The sequence below is a fragment of the Mus caroli genome, unplaced genomic scaffold, assembly GCF_978045245.1.
Source record: "Mus caroli unplaced genomic scaffold, Mus_caroli_1 scaffold_14, whole genome shotgun sequence".
NCBI classification, from domain to species: Eukaryota; Metazoa; Chordata; class Mammalia; order Rodentia; family Muridae; genus Mus; species Mus caroli.
This window is the reverse complement of record NW_028227269.1, coordinates 101,226,430-101,247,885: the sequence shown is the minus strand read 5'-3', so window position 1 is coordinate 101,247,885 and position 21,456 is coordinate 101,226,430. Positions and strand designations below refer to the sequence as shown.

At 43.5% G+C, this 21,456-nt stretch overlaps 1 protein-coding gene across 5 annotated transcripts in view; it reads right to left on the bottom strand.

The window, feature by feature from the left end:
• The window catches only part of Unc79 (unc-79 subunit of NALCN channel complex), a 235,915-nt gene that overhangs the window by 53,243 nt on the left and 161,216 nt on the right, over window positions 1-21,456 (bottom strand). For 2 of the 5 annotated variants that reach the window (XM_085830632.1, XM_029484459.2), the window contains 5 exons: window positions 19,639-19,788; window positions 17,748-18,968; window positions 8,592-8,699; window positions 5,279-5,395; window positions 2,648-2,731 (listed from right to left, as the gene is read on the bottom strand). In XM_085830632.1, the coding sequence (XP_085686758.1) occupies window positions 2,648-2,731; window positions 5,279-5,395; window positions 8,592-8,699; window positions 17,748-18,968; window positions 19,639-19,788 (1,680 nt within the window). The remainder of the gene's footprint in view (window positions 1-2,647; window positions 2,732-5,278; window positions 5,396-8,591; window positions 8,700-17,747; window positions 18,969-19,638; window positions 19,789-21,456) is intronic. The other 3 variants (XM_085830633.1, XM_029484463.2, XM_029484462.2) reach the window with 3 other exon arrangements.

Sequence of the window (21,456 nt, the reverse complement as noted above, 5' to 3'; positions counted from 1 at the left end):
CAGTTTAAAGACTTTGAGTTTAGATCCTTTCAAAGACATCTGAGGCTGGAATCTTAGCGACATAAACCTGTGGACAGTAAATGTGGGGACTGGGAAGATGGCTCAGAAGTTATGAGAGCCTTCTGCTCCTCCAGAGGCTCCAAGGGTCATTCCCTGTATCCAGGTCAGGGCAGCTTACACCCGCCTGTGACTCCAGCCCTGAGTGAGCTGACAAGCTCCTCTTCTGGCCTTCATGGGCCCCTGCATGCATGTGTCCACACACATGTGTGCGTGCATGCATGGCACATACACAAATAGAAAATATAAATCTTAAAATGTAATAAATGTAGGAATTCAGGAGCAGGCTCTCCATGAAGAAAGACATCGGCGTGGGGCAGATCCCCTGGAGCTGTGCAGCTGAAGCATCTGAGATGAGTCTCCAAGTGACAACGTGAGAGAGCGGCGTGCTGTGCTAGGTAGTGACTATATATCTGAGTTCTTCAAGCAGACAAAAAGGCGGAACAGCAATGATCATTCGATAACCCATGTCTCATCAAGAAACACGTAACTTGGTCCTGGAATCAAAGATGTCTGATTTCTCCTCAGAAAGAGTAACTACCGAGAGAATGGTAGTTCTAGTGATCTAAGAATTAAACCTTAGATGCCTGAAGGGCAATGCTGTGTGGCCCAAGAGGGAAATGCTGTCGAAGTTTGTGCTTCCACACTGTAGACCACCTCTCCAGGTAAAGTTTACACAAAGTGTATTTCTGAGAAACAAATGCTCACAAACACAAACGCCAACTCTGAGAATGCCTGCGCCTTCCAGAGACCCCGGTTGAGAACGCAAGCCTTGCCATCATAATATCGGCCGTTTCTGAGCCAGCTTTCCCGCCCAGGGACATCTAACGGTGCTGTTAACAAGGATGTCCGTAAAGATGTTGCACAATCACATATAGGCAGACACGTAGCAGAGAAGCAAAAGCACAAAGCTTAAATATAATTTCCCACGACTCTTGCTCATTGGCGGGCACACTAGCCAAATGCTAAAACGGCAAGTCTGACAGAGCAGGAAAAAAAAAAATCACCCATCAGATTTATGGAGACATGTTCACAATCTCGCTAGGAAGTCAAGATTACAGCCAGAGGATCTAGAAGGATTCGGGCATTTTTATGGCTTCCAAACAAGCATTACCTAATGGGAGCGTGTTCTTATAGTAGCCCCATTGAAGTTGTTTTTCTCCATGACAATACAGAAAGCACACTGCAGTATTTATGGAAGTCATCTATCAAAGAGAATAGGTTGGGTGACTGGCCATTGGCTCTTATAGGACAACATTAGCTGAACCCATGGCTTGCTAAAGTCTGCTACTGAAGTGGAAACTGAAAGCAATGTATGAGAAGATAAGAAATATAAAAAGGAAAGCCACAGACTTCAGCGACCTTTCATCACAAACGACCCACAACTAAGTTGGCAGTGTTAAACTCAGCCTCCATTTTGTCCCCTATTTACTGGCAACAATTATGAGACCCCCTTCCCACTGGTTCCCTCCCAGGATATCCAGGATACCCAGCCTCTGTTCAGAGAATCAGAAGCAGTAGCAGAGAGCGTTCAGAAACTTGAATATAGGGGGACTTTCTCCACAGCCAAGCTTCAGAGCCGGAGATGCTGATAAACGCCCCTTTTGGAATCTCAGAGACAGGTGAGACTCCAAGGTGTGCTTGCCTCCAAGCGCATGCCAGCTGCACAGCTGCACCAATGGGCTCCACCACTTCCAATGAGAGACCGGAAGACTGTGCACCCACCTTCACACTGTCACCAATAGATTACAACCACACACTGAAGATCTGTTCAATACCCTGACTAACAACAGTGTTTCTTAGCCACATTGACTAGCGATTCATCTCATCTGCAGGAGGGCTAGAATGCTAGCTGTTACCAAAGAACTGTTCAGGAAGATATCTCTGCATAGGTCTGCTTGATTCAAGAGACTACTTAGAAGATGTGGTCAGGATTTTTTTTTTTTTTTTTTTTGTAACCAGTGATAGGTTTACCAGCCTTCTGAATTTTAAGAACAAAAGTAAAGATTAATTCAGTATGTAGTTAAATGTGTGGGATGAATTTAGAAATTAAAATTGTTGATGATCCTAGCATAGGTGGATGCTCATTTTGTCCCCACAAGCAGAACACTATTATTCATACATAATTCAAGATAGCTGTTTAGGCACAGTCCCACCATTCTAGAAAAAAAAAAATGAAGTCAATCTGAACTCTGCTCAGGAGAAGAGCAAAGGGTGGCACGGAGACATGCTGCATCTTGGGAAAGAAGCTAAAGAACCCAAGGATGTCTGGTCTAGACACAGCTAAGGGGGAGAATAAGTGGGAGGTTATTTTCAAATGTCTAAAGTGTTGGGTGAGAGCCACTAGAACTGTGTGGTGAGGCCCCAAGTGTTAGGAAGACACAGACACAATAAGCACGATAAGGCAGAGCTCTCGTCCGCACTGGTCATGTTGGGGGATGAGCTTCACGCAAGCCCTGGTCCTCGAGGGGTTCTGAGGTTGGAAATGCGTGGAACTGCTGAGGAAGAGGTTTTGGCGCCTGCTGTGTGGATCCGTGAGAGATACTCAGTCCTTCAGCTCCACAGTCTGAGACTCTGAGACTCAACCAACCTCTTGTCCTCAATGGCTGTCCCTCCAGGTCGGGGTTTAGGCACATTGGCACGTTACACTGCCGCTTCCCGGGCTGTATCTGTTCTGTGGATAGAGAGAGCATTTCAGTCTTCAGTGGGGTCAGTTTGGTACAAGTCACTGCACAATCAATGCAGCAAACGGTCACAGTTACCTTATTAATGCATAAAGAGTAAGTCTGGGGGTGGGGTTTATTTAAGGTTTCATTACAAACCTGTCACTCAGTTAAATGAACAGCACCTGAAAATGTTAGAGTATTCAAAACTAATTTTTTTTAAGTTCTATTCCCACTCTATTTCAGAAGAGTGCAAATCCCAATATGAAATGGAGGGGGGGGGAATAAGTGGGAGGTTATGGCCTTGGCCATGAAACATGTGTTATGCAAATCAGTAAATACACCAATGATACTCTGAGGTAATGGTCAGACAGTTCATACAAAAACACGTGGACAGGTACAGAAAATGATAGGGATTTGACTGAGGGTGGAGAACAAGAATAAGGAGCAGAAATAAAGCAATTCTTGGGGGATGTTCATCCACACAGAAGTAGTGTACAACGAAGAAGAGGCGGACTTTCTATGAATGAACTGGTATATGCTGAGGTGAATTTATCATGTCCCCAGTTTAAGCTGTCCTTATCCGGATGTCTCCAGGACCATTGTTATTCTTGGTGGGAACTAGAGAGTCACTGAATCAATGTGTATGGTTCAAAATATCATGTCACCTAACTACACATCCATAGACTTTTCTGCTGGCCTCAAGTAGTAGACATGAGAACACTGAAGGGGGGTTGTAAGGCAGGCTCAGTTGGAAGGGACTGTGGCAAAACAGTTACTTGAGCCTAGAAGTTCAAGACCAGCCTGGGTAACAAAGAAAGATCCTGTGTGTTCAAACCCAACCAACCAACCAACCAACCAACTTGAGAAGAATGAGATAGATAAAACTTATTAAGGGATTTAGAGACTAGAGAACCAAGTTGGGAATTCAAAATTTAAAAGTAAGCCCTAGCAAATGTCAGTGAAAGAAATCCGGACAACATAGTGCTTTACAAGTGAAACCAAGAACACAAGACCCATTAAGTCTAATTGGAAAGGGAAATCTGTAGCTAAATGGATTATTTGGCATCAAGTAGGGTTTTGTAGCTTAAAATTCGGGCCAGAAATAAATGTCAATTAACATGATTGTAACTCTACTTAATCAAACTAGGTTGGAGCTATAGTCAGAATCTAGAATGACTGAGTTGGAGACACGGACTGAGCTACGACAGACTGGTAAAATGATTTCAGGGTCCCCAAGTCAAGCTGAGCACTTAATACCAGAAAGTTAACTGAGCTGTGCTTCTCAGGCTACACAACCTTGTCTCTGCAGAGGGAGGCACTGGAGGGTCCTCCATGATACTTTCAGAAAAGAAAGACTATTAGGCCAAATACATTCTTGGGGATGGCTAGCCAGTGTCTTTCCCTTCTCTCTCCCATCTGTCGCCTCTTAGCTATCCCTTGCTTACTCCTGTGTGCCATTAAATGAAGAGAAGACACTAAGCCTTTGACCTGTCAAACACTCATCTAAGTCCGGTGGACTAAAGCTGCCTGATGCAGATGGGGTTGGGTGTGGTATGTGGGTCTCTTCTTGAAGAGCAACAAAGACAATTAAGAGAACGCACACATACAATGTGAAAAGCAGCTCAGGATCTTGGTTTTCTTTGTGCACAGTGTGATTCTGCATCATAATGAAGAATATTAAAAATAATCTCATAATTGGAGCCTGAAAATAATCACGGCGATGGTAAAGTGCACTCCCCCAGCATGATGCAGCAATCAGTGCTTACATTTTCCTAGTGCATGCAGACTTCAAGGCTTTTTCTTTCATGTTTATAATCTTGTACCTCAAATGGCCCATTTAATTTAAAAGAGCTACGGAGGAGCAGGAACTTAAGGGGGGACCACTGCAGTGTTATGAGCTGTGAAGGCAGCAAGCCACACGTAGATGTGATAAGGGAGAGGAAATGCAAAAAACGGTCACACTCAAGACAGATGTGCCACAGCAGGCTTTCTTACTGGGCGGCAGGCTAGATGTGGCTCTGGCTTATGAACGTGAAGATGTGTGACTGCAACCTGGTGACCCCACTGTCTAAAATTACACAGTCCATTCCCAAACCTACTTACAGATCATGCCATCACCAGCCCAAGACTGGTCATTAAATGGCCACTAACTTCAGTACTTTGTATTTTCTGAGACAGGATATTGATAATCTGGTGTTTTTATAACTTTGTACCATGAAATCATAGAGCTACTGACTCCTCCCCAGACAGATAACTTGAGATTTGAAATCTGGGTCTTAAAGGGGGGAAAAAGAGTTGGGCATGCCTAGACAGAGACCAGTCTAGACAGGAGCCAGCCTAGGTGGGGACCAGCCTGAGGATCAGCCTAAGCAAGGCTCTGCCTGGACGTAAACCACATTCTTCTAGAGTACTTGGAAAATCTGAGTAAATGTTAATTACTTCCAGTTTGTTTTTTTTTTTTTAAACTGTTTTAACCAAAGAACACAAAAAGTGGACACAGAAAAAGTGGCATTAGCTAATCTGAGAGGCAAACAAGAAGAAAAAGCGTGACCCACCAGTGTCCCAGCTGCTGATGTTATGGGGGGCGCTAGACTGGTGCTCCAGCTGTCGCTTCATTAACTGGCTCATTGTCAGAACTCCCAGGGATCCCCTTTTCATCTGCCTATACTGAGCTATACGAAGGAAATTAGGAGACGGTTACTACGGGAACACGCGTCCCATCGCACGCACAAGGCTCTACACATCACACAAGTCTTAACTGAGTCTTCGTTAGCTACTTGCAACTGTTGGTAAATCATATGTTCCTGGTCACGTGAGAGACTAACGCCTTTCATGCGCCTGTGGTGCAGGCAGTAGTAGTGTTCCTTAACATTGCTCCATCAACTAAACGTATTTACTCAACTCCCGATGGATGCTATGTGATGGTTTGTGTTAGCTTTTTAACTTATATGCTCTGCCACATCCTAAAAAGGATTCAAGACAAACAGTGTTACCTTGAATTGACTCAAAAAAGCAACTGAAGTAAGCTGAAATACACCGATTTCAAAATCTGCACTGTTTCCAAGCATTTGCGGCCCCCTGTCTACCATTTGAAAAATGTGAATTAAATACCATTTCACAAGTATACTCTTTGGTTTAGAAAGCAATCCTAACATCTTTGTCCTGCTATTAAGCCCTGATAGGATTCTTGGCAGTAGAAAGTTCTAAGCATATCCAAACCAAAACCAATAAAAAGCATGCTGCCAGTTGCCTGCCGACTTAGAGAGCCACCCTCGCCTGAGCTCATGTTCCCCTATGAGATACTCAATGCCTGTGCACCAACGCAGTGTGAGCGTGCAATCTCACCGAGATGACAGTAGGCCTGACCCCAAACACCTAGAAGTTGTCCACTTGGATTCCCCGACCTGGTTCACTTGAAAGGGCAAGTTCAGAAATCAAAGCTGATGAACTATACACCCTAGAAAGGAATGCAGAGCCCAATGCCCACTAGATAGCCCCTGCACAAGCCTGGGCACTGTACAGAGGTTTCACGATCAATAACAGGAGCATCTAGGTGTGAAGTGATATCATTCATAACATCGCCTCTGGTGTGGCCAGAAGCGTGATGTTTGATGTATGGTGATCATACCGCGTTTAGTTACAAAACAATTAACTGGCAGCTTGATCAAGAAAGGAACATGGTGGGATTTGTGCATCTTGGAGTCCATAGTCATTAGATTTTGTGGAAATAGCTAATCAACTGAATGTTAAATGTCACTGATTTGTTTACTGACTGATAAACTTTATAAGTTTGTAACTCACTTGAAAAGTAGAGCTTTAGGTGAAAATTTAAAACTTTTAAGAAAAGTTCAAAAGCAGAAATATTTTTTTTTTATCTTCAGGACTGGGTTTTGAACCCAAGGCCTTGCCCATGTTAGGCAAGCCACCTTCCTGCTGAACTACATCCCCAGCTAAAAACCAGAAAACTTTTAAAGGCTTAAAATTTTTCTTTTAAATATATTCGGTCTCGTAGACTCAATCAAGTAAGGGTGTATGTGGAGACTCTTTCCCCTTTCTGGATTTTGCTTTGTTTTTCAGTCCTGGGAATGGAGCCCAGAGCCTCACACACACTAGGCAAGGGCTCTCCCACTGAGCTACACCCCCAGTCTCCCAACTGCTTCTGAAGACAGCAGAATTCCTGAGAGGAAAAAGGCCAATGGATGCGCATTATGCCTCCAAGAGCACACCACCAACTTCCAGGATGATGCTTTGCATGACAAGAGCAGGAAGGTGGGGCCTAACATGCTCAATCCATGGCAGAAAGGCCAGACTCAGTCAGGACTCTGGGATCCCGACCCTCACAACACACGTGCTCAGCGCTGGAATTACAGCCATTTAACCATTCTGACCAAACCATTCTACTCAGAGTTCTAAGGGGGAGTTCTGTCTCTTTTTGTTTTCTCTTCTCATGTAAATGAAGAAGAGAAAGCATGCTATTGTGATTTTGTCAAGTTATCAAACATTCTTCATGATATTTAAACACACACACACACACACTTAGCTTTAGAACTAGCCATCCTATTTCGTAACCAAAGGCCAAATATCTGCCACTTGGAAACTATCATAATTTTTACAATCTTATAAATGATTTGGAATTATTCAATGACAGTGTGGAATTAATATCAACTTGAAAATCTCATAAGCCAAGCATCAGTTTCTCTCTCTCTCTCTCTCTCTCTCTCTCTCTCTCTCTCTCTCTCTCTCTCTCTCTCTCTCTCTCTTTCTCTGTAGCTTTAGGCAAGCATTCAGCCTTTTTCCTCCATCTGCCATGTAGCACTTAGGTAAGGATTGGATCTACATCATGTTGTGTATGAACCATTCATCATGATGTTAATACAGTAGGAGAACCAACTAAATAGCATCTATGACCACTTTACCCTCCTTGATCCCCAGTGGGGAGCATGGTGCCTGGCCCCCACCAGATGCACATGGCATGATGAATGAATGAATAAATGAATGCACAAATGGATAAATGTTGACAACGGTTCCTCTCCATACAGCCAGTCCAGCGTTTGCAAGACACTCCGTATCTGTCTTCTTGAACTATCCTTTTAGAAAATGGTCAAATGAAAACTCACTAACCCTTCAGGCAGCATCTATAGGAAACACACATTTCCCAGGACATGAGACAAAGGCTTCCAGAAACATACACTTTGGTCTGTAGCACTGATTCCTTCCGAGAATTCCCCTTGCTGAAAAAAAAAAAACCTCTTGATTCCACTGAGCTAAGTAGACACCGTGGGGGAACAGTGATGGAACCCAAGCTTCTGACAGTCAAAACCTAGCACGCAACAGCAGAGGGAGGCTTCAGAATACTGGCCTTGAGTAGACTTTGCAATGCGTTGGGCCATTTTTGGTTTTCAGCCTAAAAGGAGCAGATTTAGCCTATAGGGTCATGATGCATTTATTTTAGGATAACTCAGATAAAGCCGTGGTCATGATAGAAGTGGTTCAGATTAAATCAATGAGTCCCAGGTAAGCTTCTGACATGAACAAATCCTTAAGCGCATCACACGACCAGTTCTATGTTCTGTGTTCAGACTAGTAGTGATGCTCACTTCATTGCCTGATGAAATTCTGTATTTATCCTTTAATGAATTGGGGTTCTTAGGCAATCAGTGCCCATGTGATTCACCTGACTTCTGAGGTATGAACGAAAGCAGGCCATGCTGCCCTCCATAACTTCATGGACTACACAGCACTGTATTGTCAAGGAAACTAATGTGTCATTTTTTTTTCAAGTAGGAGGGTTAACAAAATCGAAAGCAATATGTATTGGTGATGTTCCAGAGGTGACAGGCACAGGAATCATCACTGAGGGGCACTTACTTGATATTGATGAGTGACTGCTGGTTTCAGGGGCACCTGCTTCTAACGTAGGGGCAGAGGAAGATTCCCGTGGCATTTCCAACGTTGAAAGTCCTTTAGCAGAGGGATCTGCAAATGGAAATACTGTTTAAAGTTAAGGACAGTGGGACAAAGCACTTAAGGACCTTTCTGGGTCTTTTGTCTACCATGCCCATTCCAATCGTTAGGCACTTTCTGCCTCTATCGATTGCCTTAGAGGGATGGCATGTATGCCAGCTTCAACATCCTGCATCCGACTCTACATCACATTCTACTCATGAAGCTATGTTGCCTAGAGAGTGATGCCCCCACAGCTACAAAGCTAATGCTTGAAACATCACACTGCTGCTGCTGCTGCTGCTGCTGCTGCTGCTGCTGCTCTGAGCCAAGGCTTTTCACTCTTCTCTCTTTGTCACTTTTCATCTGATACCTAACAATAGGTCAGTATCCTGCTTTATCTATCCACCTATCTCCACCTTTGTCTGAAAGTTTCCTAGTCTCCATCTTATAAGGACGATTTTGCATCCACAGACTCTGTTTCCCTTCCAAGAAAACTGATGTGGCGACCTTCTCAGGGAGGATCTGCCCTTCACGGTTTCCAAACGTGTCACGCTATGATGTTACTATTTTAGTATTTGCCTATAAACATTACTAAACTGGGAACAATTTAAGAGCAGGACCTGTGCCCACTAGGATATAAACAGAACTAAGTGAGCATCTCAGCTTCTTTCAAGACATGGTTCTCAACCCTCCTGATGCTGCGGCCCTTTAATACAGTTCCTCATGCTGTGGTGATGCCCTACCATAAAGTTATTTCATTGCTACTTCATAACTGTAATTTTGCCACTGTTAGGAATCGTAATGGAAATATCTGATATGTGACTCCCAAATGGGTTGCAACCCACAGGCTGAGCACAACCATTTTAGAGGAACACAAATATTCCTATTGAAAAGATGTCTCTCTGGCAGGAAGTATTTTTGGTATATAATATATAATATTGTCCTATTAATCTATCACTATTAGAAATAAGCCCTCTCTTGCTGTTCTGGGTAAGTGCAAAGTATCCTCCCAAACGTTCTGAAAGGATTGTCCCCATCAGACCTACAATTCTTTAGAGCAGCACTGGACAGCGAACACACTGAGCCTCTTGCCGGCTCAGATTTGCCAACAGGGGTTTCCATGACTACAAACTACAAAGTGTACCATCCCATCCTTTTCATAACGCAAACTGCTTCTTCTTGCCACAGATCAATCTACAATATTTTATAATTCATGTATGCTGCTCCCAACACTGGATGGCCATTAAACCTGCTAAGGTGTCAGATATAAAAGATCCCAGAACAGGGTCTGGGACAAAAGTTCAGGGGCAGTGGCTTTGGGCCATCTGCATTACATCCTCAGAGGTCTTCTGATAGATGTGGGTGCCATGTTAGTAACCTTGTGTGTGTACTGTATGTGTGGATGAGTGTGAGTGTGAGTGTGTGCAGATGTGCTAGAGCTTCATGTTGAGTCTTCCTTGATCGATCTGTACTCGTTTTTCTCTGGAACTCAGATTCAGTGAGGCTGGATGGCTAATGAGCACGAGGGATCTATCTATCCATGCCCTGGCCTGCCCCAACCCTCAAGCACTAGGGTCACAGACAGTGTGCATGGCCTTGCTTGACTTCTGTGTGGGTGCCAGTTATCCAAACCTGGTTCTTCATGCTTGATTAGCAGACAGTTTACTGAGTCGAATCATCACTAATAACTTCTAATAACTTCCGAGGGTTTTTTTTTTTTTTACATTTTAAAGAGTATGTGTGTTTGCATGTATGCATATATGCATGCATTGTCTGTGTGTGTATGTGTGTTTGTGTTCACACATGTGTGGTTGTACAGGTGCCCACAGAAGCCAGAAGAGGGCACTGGATCCCCTGGAGCTGGAGTTACGGGCAGCTGTGAGCCACAGGATGTAGGTGCTATGAACCAAACTCACGTCCTCTATATGAGCAGTTTTCACTCTTACCACTGAGCCATTGCTCCAGCAACTCCCTCTAATACCTTCATGGTAACCAAAAAAGTATAAAAATGCAACTGCTGTAAAGTTTCCTAAACGCTCTTCATGGTAAGCAGTCATTTGTAATTACTTTAGTCATCAAGATAAAATGTTTTAGATATTGTTTTTCTATAAATGCAAAATTTGGAAGGTTACAAAATTACCTCTTCTGCCCATATTTACCTCCCCTCTATGTGTGTTATAGACATGAATTATGGCCCATAAATAATATAAAATAAGGAAAGTGGAATTAAGTTTCAAAAATCTACTGAGAGATTACTGTGGCTTTAAGGCTTGGGATGTGCGTGCATACTTAAATCTTTGATGTATTTTAAACCTTAAAGAAACAGCACAGGATGGCAGTTATTGCTGAGCTTGTCTGCCCATATTCTTAAACCAGGCAAACTTCCCTCTGCTCTCAATCATCTTCTGAAACTTTCATTTATATACAATTGAAGGCAAATATTTTAAAAAGAGCCATCCACTTGTTTTCAGCACATCTGCACTCAGTCTTCCAGAGTCACACGTAGAAAATGCAGTGACTTCCCTTCTAGTCTTTTGTTCCAGCCCTCTCTTAGTCACTTAGGATAGAAACAGGAAACAAGACAAAATCTACTGCTTCATGGGACTTTGATTTGGTGAGGAGAGACATGTGCAGGAGTCAATAAATCATTACTTGTTGAGAGATCACTGGAGAATTATGAGAACCACCATGCCAGCTGGGGTTGGGGTGAGCTGAGCTCAGGGCGGGGTAGTTCAGGGTGGGCCTCATCGTCGGCGACTGGTGTTGGATCAAAGAATTAAAAGAAGTGAGAGTGTGCATCAAATGGGTCTTGGACCACTCAAAACATAGAGAACAGCAGGTATAAGGCCTAGGCTAAGAGCGAGTAGGGCAGAATCAAGAAATGGGAAGCAGCCATTGTGGCCACATGGAGTAGTGGAGAGAGCAGTACAGACGGAGTGAGAGGAGACAATGACAGGGATCCTGGAGAACTTTCTGGGCACACAAGGATAAGGAGCTCAAAGCTTTACTATGAGGGATGTGGGAAGCCCCTGGAAGGAAGGATTTAATCCAGAAAAAGAAAAGGTTATGCTATTCTATTGTAAATGATCGTGCTGGCTGCTGTGTTGCGAAACGAAGGTGATGAAAGAAGGCAGAAGGTGATCGCTTAGGAGACAGTGGCAGGTAAGCCAGGTAGGATTACTGACCCCTCGGGCCAACAGTGACTATAGAGATGGGGGGGGGATAGGAAAAAGGTGGCATATGATATAAGTAAAGGACATTAAAGTGGCCAGATAGAACTAATGATGCTCATGTAAGGTATAATTTCCAATGAACAGCAAGAGGTCATTTTATGGTATGATTATGTTCCGTACAGTGTGAGAGATGTTCACACATGGAGAACACTCCATGTTCCTACCATTCCCTTGAGCCAACTCCTTTCAGTGAATGGGTCTGACATCCCTCCACTAACGAGGAAAGCATATTTCCCCTTGGTTTTGATTCAACCATGTGATTTGCTTTTGCTAACAACGTGCTTGCAGGCATTCTATGATTGTCCTGGTAAGACCATATTGTCAAGTAGATACAACCTAGTGTCCCCTGGGATGAAAGAACATCAAATGGAGAATTGTCTTGGTAAGACTGGCCTATAGGCATGTATGTGGAGCACTTTCTTGAATGCTAATTGATATACAAAGACCCAGCCCACTATGGCAGGAGATCCATAGGCAAGTAGGTTTAGGCTATATGAGAAATCTGGCTGAACATGGGCCAGAAGGAGAGCAAGCCAATAAGCAGCATTGCTCCATGTATTCTGCTCCAGGTCCTACCCTAGCTTCCACCAATAATAGATTGTGACTTGGAACTATAAGCTAAAGAAACCCTTTCCTTCCCCAAGTTGGTTTTGGTAATAATGTGTTATCACAACAAGATGAAGAAGCAACCCAGGCCATTGGCTTAAGCGTTGGTTATAGCTTGTGTAATTGAGCTTGCTCTCTGGCTGTATAACAATAACAACAGTACTAGCTTTCGAGGAGCACAGAGAAGGATGTCAAGCATGAGAAAGAGAGCCCGGGCATCCATCCCAGCTTGGCCAGCTTAGATCATCTCTAGATGATCGAGACCCTTGGAGTAGATAAAAGCTTACTGCTGCATGCTGGTGTCTTTTGTGACACAGCTTTAGTCCAGCAATGAGTAACTGACAGTTGTCTCAGTAGATGAGATCACCAACAAAGTGAGTGGTGACCTTAGGGGTGGAGAAACAACCCGGGATGGCGCTCCCTCTGGGAAATGAGGAAGAACTAACAGGAGGGAGAAGTAGTGATTTCTGAATGGAAGGAAACCAGGTGCATGCAGTATCCACTTGAGGCAGGGTTCATCAGTTATGTAAACTATTGTAGCTTTGCCAGAGGAGATGCTTCAAGAGCTGACCATTGGCGTTAGCACTGGAGTACCTCGGTGACCTTGGGAAATACAGTTTTGTTGTTCTAGTGGGAAGAGGGTGAAAGGAAAAAAATATTCTGGAAGAAAACTAGAGAGAGAAGTGATTGTTAAAAGAACTGCCCGTGGTGGTTGGAATGATAAATGTCCCAAATTGGCTAGTATAGCTGAGCACTTGGCCCCCAGCTGGTGGCTGTTTGGGGAGGTTGTGGAACTGTCAGGAGGATGTTTTTGTACACTGTGTAAAGATTGCTCTTTCAGTTATTCAAACGCTGATCTCTCTGCCAGCAGAGAGTTGAGTGCAGACCAGACTTTGGTATTGTTATTCATATGGCTGCATTATTTCTTGTAAACATTTCTCCCCACACCTTCTGATTGGTTTAATAAAGAGCTGAATAGCCAACAGCTGAGGAAGGAGAGGAAATGCAGGGCGTTCAGGGAGAGAGAAGCCTCTGGGAGTCAGGTACGGAAAGATCTGCCAGCCAGATGCAGAGGAAGTCACTAGGTGTTACAAAGGAGAAGAATTAACAAACCATGTGGCGGGACAGCTAGATGGTTGGGTTTGCTTAGATGAGGTAGTTGAGAGTCTGCCAAGCTAAGGCCAAGCTTTCATAACAGTAAGAGGTCTCCCAGTCATTTCTGGAAGCTGGTGGGTTCAAGATGGTCCTGTTATAAATGATGCCCTATGTTGGGTGCCAAATATAACATGACACTCTGGGATCACCTTCTCTGGAATAATGACACAGAGACCTTTTGTTAATGATGAATGCTCTAGTCCTTAGCTTGGCAGACTCTCAACTAGTTCTTAACCCATGTATTCTATGTTCTGCCATGTGACTTGTTGCCTTTCCTCAGTTTTGTATGTCTGATGTCCTCCAAGTCTGGTTGGTGAATCTTCCTGCCTCTGACTATTTCCCAGAGTTCCTATCTCTATGGATGTCCCACCTATCCTCTCTTGCCTAGCTATTGGCCGTTCAGCTCTTTATTACAACAATTAGAAGGCACCTTAGTCAGATGAGGCAGGACAGAAACATCTTCACACGGTATACAAAAATACTCTCCCAACATGGAACCTTTAGCAGGTAGGCATTGATGGAGGAAGTGTGCCATTGTGGCTTTGAGGGTGGAGCCTGGCTCCACATCCTGTTTCTTTTCTCTCTGGTTCCTGTGTATAGATAAAAATGACCAGCCAGCTCCCTGCTGCTGCTATGCCAGACCTTCCCCCACCTTGATGGGCTCTATCCCCCTGAACTGTAAGGCACAATAAATTCTTTCTCATGTTCTGTTTGGTGGTCATAGTATTTTTACCACCACACGTGGAGAGAAAAGCAAAGCACTGCCTTTAGGAGTCTTTTTTATTTTTAAATAAAGAGCAAACTAAGATTATGTCTGCATGCTCAAGTTAGAAGTCCTTTAAAAGTAAAAATCATGGAGGACAAAGAGTAGAGAACGTTGCCTGTACTCCAGGGTAGATAAAAAAAATTGGGATTTGACCGGAAACCAAATGTTTAAATATAAATGCCAGAGGAGGAGGTAGGAGGTGGGGAGGAGCGTGGAAAGGACTGTGTCTTTGTGATCTTGTCATCTTGTCAATAGACCTCTGGGGAGAAAACTGGCTATGAAACAGTTAAGTGGGAGAGTGAACTGTGGACTGGGAAACTGGTGGGTAACTTCCCAGTTAAGGTTTGTCACTGTGACTCTAAAATCACAGGATCCACATTATACATTTTTTTTTTATCTAAACATATCCATCATATGAGGCAGGTACTAGTGCAGGGGGAGTGTGACTTCATGAGGGATGTATTTATCCAAGCATGTTTGAAAAAGGAAATGCCAGAAAGGATACAGGTAGGGATGAGTAATACTGGTGGACTTGAACTTAAGGTGAAAAAGAAAGATATGAAGTAGAAGATACTAAAAAGACAGTAGGGTCAGTAAGTACTGGCCAGGAAAGTGAGAAGAGCCGCTAATCAAAGAACAGTAGGTAGAGTTGAAATCACAGGAAGGTTGTAGTTGATTATCGAAATGAGTGCCTGAACCCCATGGTTCCAGGGAGATAGAGTCCACCATGCTGGGAAATGTACTGTGTGGTGATGTAGCAGGAAACCAGCTGGCCGTATTTCATTTATACACAGGGAACAGCGAAGTAAGCCAGTTCACAAAACTGGGAAGCCAGAGTGTCAGAAGACAACACTTAATAATAGTTAGAATGTTGACAGGGACATATGTGTTGACGGATCAAAGAGCAAGGGAGTAGTAATATACAATGAGACTGTGTGTCTGATGGTCAGATGACAGCAGCTGTGGGTCTTAGAGGTAAGGAAATAATGGCCTGAGAGTGGTCATAGCGAGTGAGATAACCCCTAACCCCTGGTCCAAGCCTATTATCGGCACATGTCATGTTACATGGGTTTTCAGAAAAGCTGTGTCCTTGGGAAGAGCCAGCTCCCATTAGGCTAAAAAGGTGAAGAAAATTAGAGAAAGACAAAGAGAGACAGACAGACAGATAAAGGATTTTGTGATGCGGAACTCGTGGATGTCTGGGGTGGTAGAGGGAGGTAGCATGGGAATGTTTTCAGAACTGGAGGTATACAAGGTCTTACGGGCAGTTAAAGAGCAGCCCAGCTCATAAGTCTTTGCACAGTGACGGCCACCAGCAGAGAGGTGAGATCGATTCCCTAGGCAATTAGCAAGTGCAGCTGTCAGTATGAATGGATACAGGAGTGTGGGTGTCTGGGCCTCTCTTGCTCCTGCTGGTAGAAGCAGGAGAACCTGAGTCAAACACTGAATCCTCCCACCAGTGCCCCCCATAGAGAAAGGGACAGATGTGTATGTCTGTGAAAAGTGGGGTCTAAGGAGCTAACTGATGGGTAATGTACCTTATAAAAAATTGAGACAACCATCTACCATCTTCATATAGTTTTCTCTTGTTCTGGGATCAAATGTATGACTAGAAACACACACACACACACACACACACACACACGGTTTTCCCCTGGTATCTTTGGGAACAATTAAAAACAAGGATAAATAAAGAAGATAGAACATATGCATATAGCAGTACGTCTTATGACCTATATACAGCCTATTTACCATAAATGTTTACTATGCACGCCTTGTTCCTTACACTCCTATCCTAGACCTATATAGTTTCTGAGCCAATCTGTTCTTAAGTGCAGCAATTTACCTGGCTATAAATAAGATAAAAATGTCCACATTTCCCTCTAAACCTTCTTAACTGGTCAAACTTTCCTGATAAGGCAGGACACCATTTGTGCCTGGCTAGCACATGACCCTTTCCAAAGACACTGATGCTCGCCTGATAGAATTTTACTGTGTCTTTGGGGCAAATGGTTTATTGAATCCTAGGACTAAAGAAGAGATAGAAAGCCCCGCAAATGTTGATGCAAATAAAGAAGTCTGAGTATCTTTCCAAGTAGCTCCTTTGGAGTGCACTGTGTCATAGGGGAAGGTGAATAACAGAAGCCTCAGGTTCCACAGGCTGGACTCTAGGGCGCCTTCAAGGTCTTTGCCAATTCTTAATAGTTTCTACTGAAATAACTGTAGCTCGCCAACTCCATTTTTCTCAAGACCTTTAATCAACATTATCACTCAGACAAGGAGGTAGCACCTATAACACGAGAGGAGGCTGGTTTTATGAATGAGGTGACTATCAGATAGCCACACATAAGGATCATCACAGGAAATGTCACTTGATACTGGAAATTCATCAGGTGGTGTCTGTGGATTGGGGTCCAGATTGAAACTGGTAACTTGGGGTTTCTGATGTTTGGTCAGTATATACAATCTGCTGTGGCCCCTAAACGATTATACAAACAGCTCATTTACTCAGCCTTTGGACTATATAGTTCACTATCATAAATAGGGATGTGATGTCTAATTTTGATTGCCAACTTCATAGTACATACCTGGGAAGGGAAATTGCCAGTTACGCACCAATTGAGAAATTGCCTCTATCAGACTGGCCTGTGGCATGTCTGTAAGGTCATTTTCTTAATTACTAACTGATGTATGAGGTCCCAGACCACTCTGGGCAGTGCCAACCGGAGATAAGAAAGGCTGCTGAGCCTGGGAATGAGCCAGTAACTCAGCAAGCCCCTCCATGGTCTCTGCTTCAGGTCCTGCCTCCTGATTCCCACCTTGAATGGTTGCCCCAACTTCCCTCAATGATGGATTGTAACCTGAAAGCATAAGATAAAATAAACCCTTCCTCCCACAAGTTGTTTTCGGGCAGTGTTTTTAATCACAGAAACAAAAAGCAAATTATAACAAGAAAGAAAGGAAAAAGGAAAATAAAAATAATGCAAAATTAATATCTTCTGTTGGTTTAGGGAGGCCAAACTTACTTTTAAAATATCCAGGTATCAATTAGCCATGGCCTCTTACTACCCAGAACAGTCAAGATTGATGTAAAAATTAGAAAAAAAAAAAAAAAACACAGAACATTGATGGAGCCAGTACAGCCTCATCCGAATCCAGCACGTTGTGGTGAGCAGAATGGATTCCGAGTGGGTATGGAGCAGTTATAATGTCAGCCCTGACATTATAAGATTTCCAGTTAGGTGCATATTTTGTGTCAAAACCCTACCAAGTAAGATGCACAAACCTGAAGGTCTGAAAGAAGAGATACAGGCTTACCTGGGTCCTTCTGTTCACCCAGTTTGTCTAGGATGTTGAAGGAGATGTCAAGGTACTCTCTCTGGATAGCGCTGACAGCAATCTTCCTTTGTTTCCTCTGCCTGGGGACGATCTGAATCTTAAATTCTGATTCCTCCGCTCCATCCTCCTCTACCTTCCTTTCAGGGTTCTGTTCTGTGTCAGACTCGGCACTGGTGTTGGGCTTCTCGCTTTCTATAAGATTCTCACCATCTTCGGGAACTTTGAGGAGCACAGTTTTGGCCCCTGACGTTGGCGTCTGCCCTGGCTTTTCTTCAGCCGGGCTGGGTTCTGGGTTATAGTCCACTGACATCTCAGGGACGGCAGATGACTTCTGAAGGAGGTCTCGTTTTTGCTTGAGCGTTAGCGGACTGCCAGAGGCAAACTCTCTCAGCTCCTCTGACTTTGACAGCTCTTCAGAGTCCGTGAGGTCATCCAGAGCTGCGATAGTAGAATCTTCATTGCTCACCGACTGGTGGTTTCCTGAGTCCTTGGAAGAAAAGTCTTTGGAGCAATCCTCTACACTCACCTGCACAAGAGGAGTTGTGCTCAGGCTGAGAACAGAGGGCTGGCTGGGGATGGAGGGGGAGGAGGCAGCATTGTTACCCAAGGCACCACCATTCCCTTGGTTCATCATCTCTTCTTCTTCATCACTTTCGACTATTCTGAGAGGTGGGAGAGGCTCAAACACCAGAGAGTCACTGTCAGATGTGGACAGTATAGAGTGTTTCTCTGGCCCCGACGTTGAGTCTGAGGACAGATCTATCAGATCTAAATCCTCCCTAGGAGCAGGCTTTCCTGGGGAATCAACCCTCACTTCAAACGTCTCCATGCAGTTCAACCTAACCTCTGGTATCACCGGCCTTCGAACTTCTTGAAAACCTTCGGTGCCTGGATTCTTGGGGATTTCAGTATTGTCGGGCCTCGTCGCAGAATTCTGTCTAGACCGTCCATGGTGGTCGTTTTGCCGTTGTGAGATATAAGCAGCTTGGGCAGGAGGTTTATCTATGTCACAGCGATCTATGCAGGACTTCCTACGATGCTCATCTAATGTAAACAAGAGGGAGTCTGCATTCCCTATATCAAGAGATTTTTGTTTTAAAGAGCGTAGCTTTTTTTTCTGAATGCTTTCTTCTCTCACACAGTGTAGAACGCTGTCTTGTAACGCACCCGTTTCTCTATATTCGGCCAGTTCTATTTCACCTGATTAAAACAGAAAGAGCTAGTACTAGTTCCCTTGGAGAGTCTATCATGTTTCCCCTCATACTTGGGCACACAATTGGCATAATTCATAATTATAAACCCAGCTCTACCAGAAGGGAAAACTGACTTTCTGGCCATTTTTTTTTTTTGTAAGATTCATTCTGATTTCAAAAACTGGGAAACTTGGGTACAAAAGAAGCCCAAGTGATGCTTTACGATCGAATTTCCAAAAAATCAAGCTTTGAGGTAGCTCCTCAGCTCTGATATTTCATTAGACATTAGAGAGGAGGGTTCTTTTGTTTTGGTTTTGGGTGTTTTGTTTATTTTCTTTTGGTCTTTTGTTTGTTTTTGTTTTTGTTTTTTTGTTTTGTTTTGGCTGAGGCAGATCTAAGAACATGTATTCAAATTGTGTGGAAGAGAAGCAAACATTTCGCAACAAATCAAACCAAGCAATGGCCCTTGAAGACAATCATGACATTAATGACGTGTCTGTTAACTCGCGTATATATATAAATGTATGTATATATATACATACTGCTCATGCATACATATATATAAAAATCAACAGTATCAAAATGTGTAGTAACATAATAAAATTAAGATTTCACCCCAAACAAACAGTAGAGTACAACATTTCTGCATGAAACTACTAAGAGGAAAAGGGTCATACTTCTCTGCACATTCATCCCAACTGGCTGGCCTTTCACCATCCTGCTGCCGCCTATCCTTTTCAATCTTGCAAAAAAAGTTTGAGACTCTTTATTGCAGGGTCCAGTAGGTGTATCATGAATATCAGATTCATCAAAAACACTATCTTCTTCTAATTGGGGAGAGAAAGTCAAAATTACACTTAGGAGGTTACCCTCTCTTAGGCTGTGTCTACACGAGCATTCAGTGAAAGCATTCTGGGATGGTCAAGGTGCTTGCTGCACCAGCAGAACCTATTACAAAGCAGCCCATCACCTTCTCAAAGATGGCGGGCAGCATTGTGAGAAGCAGCTCGGTGGTCCGCAAGAGCCTTCCCTGGGGCATGCGCCCATTAACCTTAAAAGCGAAGTATTACACAGATGTCAGCACTTCATCCAGGAGTCTGGACACTGCTTAAACTCGCCTGTTGTTTTCAGGCTAATTTGACAAAGAGGACATTAACAGGAGTGGTTCTTGACCTTTCTAAAATATACATATGCCTTCTTGCGATCTGGGAACTGGCATAGACACAGCCTAACAGTACATGCACCTTATGCTTCGTGAATGCAAAATACTGTACTCTACATTTGGTAATGAGACACACAACACACAGAAAAAGCTTAGAAAAGCCACTTGTCATCTCAGAAGCTCCACAGATGATTATGGACTGAAAAGAGTAAACGAAGGAAAAATAAAACAGAAAAAAATCACATTTCTTCCTATTAGAAGACTCTCCTCTGTGGCGCTCACTGCCTATCTGCAATAGATTTTTACGGATCCTAGGGGAAAAAAACCCTTTGGCTCTGCTGAGCCTGGGCTCTAAGACCATTTGGTTGCTTGAGGTCTACAAAGCTTGCCTAGAGATCCTTTCTTCTATCCCTACGTGGCTGCTTTTAGGTAAAAATAATCCAAGTAACACGTAAATGAAGCAAGATCCATCATGCCACAAACCCTAACACTTTCTTCCCAAAGTGTATGCTCTCATCCTCTTGAAAGGACAAGGCACATATGGGCAGTGGGAGAGAGAGAGCAGAGATGTGCACATCACAGCCCGGTAAATGGAATTATCCACTATCTGAGTTCAGCATCTCTGGGACAGCAATGTCTCAGCTTTAGTGATCCCTACATGTGACAAGAGGTGACCCAGCGTATTGATTGATGACAATACTGGGTCTAGATTTCCTGAGTCTAGGGAAAGGTCAGTCCTAAAGTTTAAAGACCAATTCTCTTCTAACACACAAGAATTTTACAGTGAATGGAACCTGAAGCATTAAACTTTAGTTGATGGGACCGTAGAAATCTTTTAAATCAAATTAAAAAAAAAAAACATTAACAATCAAATGGATACAAAGCTCTGTGTGAACTTACACAAAGATGAGACATTCCATCAAGTTCCCAGGTTTCTGGGGAAATGCATCAAAATGACCCACTTTATTTCTTTTTTAGGAAAAAAAATCTCTTTTGAAAACTAGTTTTCTAAATAAATAGCAATTGTGACTTGCATTTCATAGCTTTGGAATAATTGTACTCTTTTCCATGATAAAAACGAGAGGACAAGAAGCTGTCCCTTCCTACCCAGGAAGTCACCTGGGGTTGGCCTGTCTGAATGCTGAGCACACGGAAAATGCCCATAGCGTAAATGAATCTAAGGAATTTTCCAGAGACCTCAGCTGACAAACAGCATGCTCTTCAAGGAGAATCTGATTGGTACCAGAATCCTAGCTGGTCCTCAGCTTTATCTGAAGCAACCCAAACCCCGTACCTTGGACCTCTCAGCAACAAACAGTGGATTACTGGCCAC